The following is a 9,959-nucleotide window of genomic DNA, read 5'->3' as shown; positions in this document are numbered from 1 at the left end:
TTTTTTTTTTTTTTCAGCTGATGTTTCGACATAATGAGTCCCACTTGAACTATGTAGAGCATAAATAAAGCCATCGCTGGTCAAAAGGATTTTCACATTATTGAACTTAGACAAGAAGAAATCACGGACCAACAAGTAATCGTTTTGGCGGAAACTATTTTAGAAATGCCAATCGTCTCTACACTCGATGTGCGCGAGAACCGTATCACGGATAATGTACGCTTTCAGGCTATTTTATATACAAAATCGACTTTTGATTTCATCAACAACCGTGCGATTGTGTTTGAACAGGGTGCGAAAGCTTTGCTGGAAGTTCTTCGATTGCAAATAATCGCAGCGAAAAGTTTACCATCACCTGACTCTCAAACGAAGGAGCTGCTTTGCACACTAATGCCAACTTACACAAGATTCGTAGTGAACGTAAACCTAGGGGGTAACGAGGTTTCGGCCTCTGTACTTCAAGAATTTACGCACTATTTGAACCTTTTGCGTCGCGAAGACAAACGTTTGGAAATTCGTGTAGCTTTAAATCGCGTTGGTCGTGGTAAATTTGGCGAAGAAGAGTGCAAAAAAGTTCTCAAACTTCTTAGTGCATCTGTACCAACCAATAAGGACATTCGGACATACATGCAGCTGTCTTCGGACATCACTCAGAATCAGGTTGATTTGGAAAGTGTTCTACTTGCAAAGTATCAGGCTTCACCATCCAAACAATCGTTATCGCCACCGTGGGAGGCTTTAGTCCAAGAACGTCACGCCACTCTTGGAGCATCTAGTACGGCATCAACATCACTGCCTACACTTTTTGAGTCTTCTGATTTTTCTGTTTTTAAAGATCTTTCCAGTAAATCCAGCCTTTCACTTTTAAATTGCGATCCAGATATGTGCAGTGGTCGATCTTCCGACGTACTATCGCTATCTTCACGTACAGATCAGGTGGCTTCAGTTGCTTCGATGAATACTATGACTATTGAGTCAGATCTGCCAACAGCTCCTATTCCCAGCACTAGTTTTGACTATCAATCGGGTGGTGATAATGATCTCCGGCGATCTGTACAGTCTACAATATTAAATGTTGATGACATGTTTCAGGAGCCAAAAATTAGTATCTCTGCAGCTTCATCGCCACGTGATTCTGACATAGCCGATTATGCTCCGCCAGCATTTGGTGGAAATCCGACACGAAGTGATTCCGATAATCATATTGTCGTCAAATATGATGAAGATTTAATAAGTAAGAATGGTGGGATAAGTTTAATGAAGCAGAAACAGGATCAATTGTACATGCGGGACTTCGACGACAACAACGACCTCTTTGGTCCAAATTACCATTACTTCGAATGTGACACTTCAAACAAAAAAATTTCAAAAGAGTGTCCTTCTCTTCTGTCTGAACACAGCGCTGGATCTGAATCTATTGCGCGAACTTCGCGAAATGACAATCTCGAAGTGCTGGAATATCGAAAATTTGAAGACAGTGGACAAACAGTTCCTTTCTGTAGCAGCAACATTTGTGTTCTAAATGACGCGGAAGACAATAAGGATTGCATTGACTCGCTTGTGGTTGACGTGCTGAAAGACGGCAAAGACTGCACTGTGGTGAAATTGACTCATCCGGAATTTAAGAACGGTATGACTGTCAAAAAATTTCCAGCTGAACTTCCCTTTCGTAACTTGTTGGCTTTGCTTCTTCCTGGGAATAGCCTTACAAATCTTCAACTATTTGATGAGGTAAGTCTGTTTGTGTTTGTTTGGGATGCAAATCACTTACTTTTATACAATAAAATGTTTAATGCTGCTAGTGTCGCTTTCCGTTCGTCACTGTGCTCGATCTATCCCAAAACAAATTAAAAAAGTTACAGGGCGACGGATTAATTGCATTTCCACGACTTGAGGTTTTGAACTTGGAGAGAAATCAATTGAAAACCATTTCTGGACTTACGAGGACATTTAAACTTCGTGCACTAAGTCTGAGTCACAATTTAATTCGAACGCTGAGAAATATCGAACACTTGATACAGCTGGAAATTTTGAATTTATCTCACAATGTTATTAGTACTGTCCACGCTCTTCGAATTCTTTCCCTCAACAAAATGCTCGTACACTTGAATTTGGATGGTAATTCGGTCGTCGAAACGGATGAGCGTCGAAAGCGGAGAAATGTTGTTCATGTCCGAAATTTATTGCCTTCACTTCAATCCATGGGCTCGATTTCGCTAGCTCATACTAAAACAATCAAGACTGCCGGCAACACATCCGAGCCCAGTTATAATATTTTTGACAATGATTTAATGCCTGAGTATAGAAACAATTGGGTGACCTGTGCATGTAGTACGCTCTTGGTCCTTCAACATTGTCAACCTCGTAGTTTAGTTCAAAAACCGTCTAATGATGCTGAATGGAAATCGAGGAATGTAAATGGAGAGGAAGAGCGACATAAACTCATATTTAGTCGGGATCAGCAGCGTCAAAATGACGAAATGAGAAGTCGAGCACTTGATTATCGTTCACGTAAAAAAGTAATTTCTTCGCCTCTGATGTTGGTCAAATCTCTCGACCAACCTCTCATATCGTCTGCAAAAAAGCTCAACGGGCATAGGCCGGCAAATCCAAGCTTGGTAAGAAAACAGCAACGTCGAGCAAAAGAGCTTAGTGCCCCCAAACACACTCCAGTCAATAAAAATTTGCTGCTTGAGGTACAAAACCGAAGAACTCGAGTTGATTTTCATGGTGTGCTATCAGTTGGAGAGAGATTACAGCTTGAGCAAGAAATGACTTATGGGCGAGCAACCGCCACTGTCACCGTCAGTGAACGATCGCGATCGATCTTGGCTAAAGCGGAAAGAAATCGATTTTGTACAAATATTGCATTTGAATCGGATATGAAAGATGAGCTTACTAGATCAGAAGGAAGTTTGTTGACAATGTCTCGACCTCCTACTCCACAGTCTTCATCTCCATTAAACAAAGCACTGGTGTTTTGTACAAAAAAGACCTATATGCCACGATCTCCAGGAAGAGATCTCACATTTGTTGACGTTCCTCCTGACTCACCGAAAACAAATCAACCAACGAAAGCTGCATTTTTGCGTGATCTTGCCGTCTCAGATTTTCTGGGCCATGCTAAAGAAGAGTTTTCAACTGCACTGACTGCTCTGAATGTGTTGCTCTCCATTAGTGAAAAGGAGCATGAAGATAGAAAAAAAGTGGCAGAATATCGTGCAAGTCTCGATGCACTTGACATTCTCAACGAGCATGAGAGCCTTAGATTGTATAATTTGGCGCAAAGTCACTCAAATGCTGAATTGCAGGCTCAATGTATTGAGTGGTTTACCAAATTAAAAGCTGTGAAGAAGTGCATGCGTCAACTTTTGGAAAAATTAGATTGTCACGCTCCAGGCTCCGAAGCAATTCGATCATATTGCCAAATTCTTCGACTGGATCAACTGCGGGGAGCACAAAACCAGATAGTGAAGGCTGAAGCTGAAGAACAGTCTGAAATAGGGAACAAACCATTAGAAAATGGCATAAACGTTTTGAAAGTTGAGACCATCAAGCCGGGACCGAGTGCAATCGTACCTCGACCCGTAAGCTATACATCTCTTTGTTTTCCGGACATGAAAACGCACACAGGCGACTACAACTTTGAGGAGATACCTTCTGACGACCACATCGCTAATATTACTACGAAAGTAGATTTGCATTTCTCGAATCCAAACATCTCTACTCCGGAAGGGATTGAAAAGGCAGAAGACGAGGTTGCAGAAACGATACGTCAGCCGATCGACAATATTGAAGGCGAATTGACCAAGACTCAGGCCTTGAACTCAAATACTGTTTGTGAATCGATTAACACTCAGACAAACTTTTCAACAGATAAAAGTAAAGATCCTGACGACATGAATTGGAATGTAAGTGGTTTATGTGCTAACAACTTCGATGGGTTTGCAGAGAAAGTATCAGCTTACGAAAATGACAATGCGCTGAATGCTAAAGCGATCAATGTGGACGAAGGTGAAATTAACGGTCAGAAAGTTGAAGGATCAATCACCGAGTTTTCAGCATCAACCACAGATGCGATTACGCAAAATGAGTATGACTGGCTTGTTACGCCGTCAGATCTTGACATCGAAATCGACAAAACAGATTTGTTTCCACGAGAAATGAATGCAGAGTTTGAAAATGTAATTGACAAAGGTTTTTCTCAAGAGGAATGGAGCAAAGGTCAAAACAACAGCTATTCGGATTTTGAGGACTCAAATATTTACGATGGAGAGACAGCAAGCCTCGATGAGAATGGCGTGCCTTTTACACGCCAAGAAGGCAGGTTTGATAACTTCGTCGCCTGCGGTGGGAACAGTAAAGTTGTGGCAGAGAAAATAAATACTGGTGAGGGATCTCTCGAGCTTGAAGAAGACACCATTATCGATGACGAGGAAAGCCAAATATTTGGTGACTGGGAAAAAGGCTTTGACGCTAATTCTAACCACCACTATTGGTTTAATCACTATACCGGAGAAAGCACGTGGATTCCTCCAGAGGGATGGCCATATGCACTGTTTTGTTCTGCATACGAAGCGGGCAGTGAGATGCAGCAGCAAGAAATTGAATGCGAAAACGAAATTGTGATATATGAGGATGGAGAGGTCGGTGGTCAGGCAAATGATAAAAGCGCGACAGATGTTCAAGACTGTGAGGATGTAGGTTGTCATCAATCTTCAATGCAGGAGAAGTTCGCCGTGGACGCTTAATTCGGAAAAGAGGGTAGTGATTGCAATGACGAGGAGCGTCCTGTAGTTTGGTTGTCTGATAAATCAGAAGTCCCTTCCACCGATAGTGTGGGCTTTACTAAAGCATAGAGACCACATTGAAAGATTACGAATACTTCGCTGAGAGCGGGAGACCAGGTTGTGATCACACAAGAAGAGGGTCATGAGGAGTCACCCCGGCGTAATGAAATGTCCAACTTTGAGTTTGACGACAGCGATTTGTGGGATCTTTAACCAAAAATATACAATAACAAAATGCTTATATCAACCTGCTACAATAAATTGACTCATTTTTTGCTTGCGTTCCGCTTCTTGCGGCAGCTGTTCGGGTGTCAAGAACAGGCAATTTCGTCTCAATGAACCCTTCTCAATTTGAGGAACTATAGAACTTGTCGCTTGCAGTATGCGTTGCGTGCAAATATTCTTTCTTGATAACAGGTGTGCTCAAATTGCACTTGTTAGGCCCCCAATCCACTAAACCGAAGGAAGTACAAAAACGTTGTTAATACCGGTAAAGACCTAACTCGGCGTACCGGTAGAATGATTGTATAAAAAAGTTGTCAGGGATGATCGAAGTAATATTGAATGACCGCTTGGGCAAGAAAATACGTGTCAAGTGCAACGAAGACGACACAGTGGGTGACTTAAAGAAACTGGTAGCGGCGCAAGTGGGCACACGGCCCGAGAAAATTCGCATCCAGAAATGGTACACCATTTATAAAGACCATATTACGCTTGAGGACTACGAGATTCACGATGGGATGGGTCTTGAGCTCTATTACACGTAGTGCTTGAATACAGCTCAAGTCGAAACTTACTATTGTTTTTGTGGACTCGTTGACTTGCCTGCCGTCCAGTGCAGCAGACTTTCTTAGCGCCAAAAATAACTACTCACAGCACTAAAGGTCACATGAATTCATAAATCGCTCCAATCATTCGCTCCTTGCTGTTGCTTTTCACTTGCTACCTTCAATGCTTCCTCAGGAAGGTATCTGGCGTAATGATCTGATGGTCATCTTAGGGTGATTCAAGACAACGACGTTGCGATACATTGTCCGACAAATATTTTTAACCAATTGTTGGTCTATGTAGTAAAAAATGCAATTATTGGTCATATTGCTTCACCGAGGCGACTCTACGATCTGCTGTTGTTTTTCGCAACTTAAACCAATACAAACCTGTACTGGTGCGTTGAGTGCGGGATTGAGGCAGACTTAAGTGTTCGTTCGACAGAAAGTTAGGACAATCAGCGCATGCCGCTAGGTTCTCTTCTTTTTTTCCTTGTCGGACAGTTGCCGCACTAGGTGAGGAAATACAGTCGAAGAAAGAGGGAAACGTTATAACTACGCTTTGTCGTGACAGATCTGTTGGGCTAGAGACAGAGACAAGAGACGACCGCAATTGGCAAGAAAGGAAAGGAACAACAGGACTGGCGGTGGCCGCTGTAGTTTGCATACACAACTGCCAAGATTCTGTGCTTTGCCCACTCCAAGCGAAACGGCATGGAAGTGCCGCGCACTTTTGTGCGCACTGTAAAGGCCCAAGATTTGCGCTTCAGCCAAGTAGATAGTGTGCTACACGACATCAAGACGAAGAACTCGCCTACGTGGGTCATTTTCACCTTTGCGGTGAGTCTTTGGCGTTAATTGGTAACACTTCTTATTTCTTAGATTTTGTACACGGATCATAGGACCAACGGGAGAAGCGAAATACTTTGAAATTGCTTGCGTCCGGACACGGTAGCATCTCGGATCAGTCACAGTGGCCGGCCGAGCTCTTCTCACCTAACTCTCTTTGCTATGGGCTAACAAGCATCGATTGCTACGACGAGAACTCAGCGCCGACTAACGTTCTGTCATTCTGTTGGAAGGGACGCAACCTTCCTATATATCTTCGAACAAAGTATGCAGAGTTTAATCAAGTCATTAAAGTGAGTCCACAACTGGAAGAATAATTCAGTATAGCGAGATATGCAGAGTTTAATCCCTTAACATATTGCAGAAACATATGGGCGCCGTCGCACACGTGATACTGCACAATCCAGAAGAACTTATGTACGTTAACGCTCGTAAACTAATTAAATGTAACATTTAGATGCATGACTTGTTCATTACCGTGGTGTTGTTGTCATTTTCGTAGGGATGGATCGGTATTTTTGCGAACTCCGCGGCGGCGACCACGAAGTTCGTCTAGGCGATTTATTACGAACGATATCGAATTCACTCCAGAGGTGACGACAACGGTACAGGATATTCGATCGGATACCTCTCCATTCAACTGGGTTGTCTGTGGTTATGATCTCTCCGATATTGAGACTTCGACTCGTAGAATGATCGTCGTGGAAAAGGGCATGGTTAGTATCTGATACAATTGCTTGAATTTTCTAGGAAGATTTAACGATGAAACAGACTGGGTTGTATGCTTTAAAAGGAATTGGTGGAATTACGTCGGTTTTAGAGGAGGGAAGCACAATGTATGTTTACTTAAGAGTGGATGTTCCGCTGCATCGCGGAACTGAGCGAATCGTGTCGAAATACGTTCTAGTTACATGGCAGAGCTCAGAAAGTAACTTTATTGGTGGCACATCAGATGACGAGATCGATGCTTGGTTTGGACCTGGGTCAAATGGAGAGCGATCACCTCAACGCCGAGATTCATTTGCATCTAACTCTAAGCTTCAGCGTGCTGTAACTGCTCATGTTCACGGTAGCGAAATCTATCGTGTCTTTCCTCACCACGTAAGCTCGTTGCTTAGGTAGAGATAGAAAATCTCGTGTGAAGTATATGCTCAAAATTTCGCGCTGTATATTCCAGGTTCATTTCTTTGCTAGTACTCAGTCTGAAATAGCGGAAGAAGCTATTCGTGAGCGTATTAGACGGGCAGTGGACAATGACTGCTTGTTGCTTCGAGTCGTACGTTTTTCGCATACTTTCAGCCACTCTTGGCCCAAATTTTCGAATGTTTTGTCGTGTTAGGTTTGTATCCAAGCTTCAGGTGATACACAAGCACCCGTATGCCTAGAAATTCCATTCGATGCCACAGTTGGTGTGTTACGTCAAGAGATTGCTTCGAACATTGGAATTCCGAAGTATCGACAACGAATCGTTTGGATTCGGCAGACTGATGATTTGGCCAAAGGTCTATTATTTCCATAAGCATAATCAAGCTTTGTCGCATAGTATTATACTGAAAATGCTTCCTCTCTCTATGTGCAGACTCCCAGCTGTCAACCGCAGTGATGCTGGAGGACGAGAATGCAGGCATTCGAAAAGACATTGGACTTGCTCACGGTGATAAAATACACGTCGATGACAAAGACAATGGCAAGAATTCAGTCCTTGCGAAGCTTTTTGAGCAGGTACAATTGAGCATGTCTAGCTTATACTTGCATTTACCAAACATTAAATTAACTGTATTGCTGCTGTAGATCAACTCGGGCGATGCAGCTGTAAGTTTGTCAGCTGAAAGACGACACGAAGTTCAGCGAGGAGTTGAAGCTCGTGAAGCTGAACTGAGAAAGATTTTAACTATGACGCACTATTTAATTCGGCGTAAGGCGAGTGAAAATCTGAAGCCCACCGCGCGCATGGTTGACGCAATCGACGAATCTTTATCCCGCGATAGAACGGAATCAGATTTGCTGACTTCAACAAGTCAGCATAAAGTTGTAAATCGAGCAGACCCGTCCTTGACCAGGTCAATTTCTGAGGAGCTTGCGAAAGAAGATGTCTCAACATTACAGGAGCACGCACGCGTTCTTGAATCGCAAAACCAGTATTTGGAAATTCCATTCGAAAGTATACACATCTTGAATGGCAAGGAGAACGAATTAGGCTGTGGCAAGGCCGCTACAGTCTACCGTGGACTATGGATGAATTGTAATAGCGCTGCCGAGGTGGCTGTGAAGTCGTTTCGTTATGCTCGGTTGACAGACAAAATTCTTGGCGATTACAAACAAGAAGTGGCACTGTTAAGAAAATTGAAGCACCCGAATATTGTCTTATTTATCGGGGCATGCACAGATCCAAAGCTGATGATTCTTACGGAATATTGCTCTCGCAAAAGGTTCACGTGCTAGTACCTAAAAATGTCACACTAGGGCTCAAACTGACCTGTCATTTTTGTTTAGTTTGTTCGAAGTGATTCACAGCAACAATTTCGAGACGATTCCATGGAAGGTATGGGTGATTGAACGATTTCATCGATGTAACTTGAAACTCATTCATTACCAATTTACATAGTTTAAAGTACGAATGATGCTTGATGCAGCACGAGGCATACAGTATCTTCACTCGATGCGCATTATCCATCGCGATATAAAGGTTCTAATTGCGACTTATCACTTGCATGTAGCATGCTAACCCATTGTTTTCTTTTTACAGTCCCATAATTTTTTAGTGGATGACGACTGGCGAGTCAAGGTGGCTGATTTCGGCATCAGTAAGGTGCTTGATTCGGATACTGCCTTTACACAGTGTGGAACAACTGGATGGTAAGGGCAGGCGCTTAGGTGATATTGATATTTCTTTTCTTCAAAGAACTGCTTTTTTGCACAGGGTTGCCCCTGAAGTTCTGCTGGACGAAGACCTGGGCTATACATTCAAGGCTGACAATTGGAGGTACTCTCGCGTTAAGGTTGTACTTTAATATGGCTTACCGACTCTTGATTTATTTCCAGTTTTGCCATTGTGATGTGGGAAATGATCGCTAACGGCCTCCAGAATCCATTTATTGGAATGGCTCCTATCAAGTTTTATAACAAAACGATTAATGCCGGAATTCGCCCCCCTATTCCTGAAGGCATGGACAGCGAGTATATTAATCTCATCATCGAGTGCTGGAAGTCAGATGCGGCGGATCGGCCTTCCTTCGATGTGATCGTGTCTCGGTTGGAGCATATGCTGCTGGATCTAGGCGGCAGCATTGACTTACCGCCAACATTTCAAGGTGGTTACCACCAGGCTAGTCACGTATCAAGCTCGTAATTTGTTGTCAGGCTGCAGATGCACCACCATGTACTGCCTGGTAATATTTGAGAGACGAGCTTCGCGAAGCCACGTCCTCGATCGTATAATAGCCCGTTGATAGACAATCACACTTAAACAATCGACGAGGTAGAGAACCTTAAAATAATAGCCAAGTGTTTCGTGCACTCTTGGACCGTGTTGTTGCGATTGGTTGGAATACAG

At 43.1% G+C, this 9,959-nt stretch overlaps 2 protein-coding genes across 2 annotated transcripts; both read left to right on the top strand.

Annotated features, from left to right (window-relative positions):
• Positions 1 to 165: 165 nt before the first annotated feature.
• On the top strand, positions 166 to 4,751 carry PHALS_07807 (Leucine-rich repeat proteins; the record flags this gene model as incomplete). Its single annotated transcript, XM_024721341.1, has 3 exons — positions 166 to 216; positions 292 to 1,731; positions 1,803 to 4,751. 3 exons carry the CDS (start codon positions 166 to 168, stop codon positions 4,749 to 4,751), a joined length of 4,440 nt encoding a protein of 1,479 aa, XP_024586449.1.
• A 990-nt stretch (positions 4,752 to 5,741) lies between these two features.
• On the top strand, positions 5,742 to 9,755 carry PHALS_07806 (tkl drk protein kinase; the record flags this gene model as incomplete). The annotated part of the gene is made up of 18 exons (XM_024721340.1): positions 5,742 to 5,791; positions 5,862 to 5,955; positions 6,033 to 6,073; positions 6,132 to 6,204; positions 6,263 to 6,397; positions 6,460 to 6,699; positions 6,771 to 6,823; positions 6,909 to 7,122; positions 7,178 to 7,507; positions 7,584 to 7,682; positions 7,746 to 7,908; positions 7,986 to 8,128; positions 8,198 to 8,835; positions 8,900 to 8,948; positions 9,012 to 9,092; positions 9,153 to 9,262; positions 9,327 to 9,389; positions 9,449 to 9,755. The coding sequence occupies 18 exons, from the start codon at positions 5,742 to 5,744 to the stop codon at positions 9,753 to 9,755; spliced, it is 2,883 nt and encodes a 960-aa protein (XP_024586448.1).
• Positions 9,756 to 9,959: the final 204 nt, after the last annotated feature.

This window comes from Plasmopara halstedii (assembly GCF_900000015.1).
Source record: "Plasmopara halstedii genome assembly, contig: Scaffold_3120, whole genome shotgun sequence".
Classification (NCBI taxonomy): Eukaryota; Oomycota; class Peronosporomycetes; order Peronosporales; family Peronosporaceae; genus Plasmopara; species Plasmopara halstedii.
This window is presented reverse-complemented; position numbering and strand designations above follow the sequence as displayed.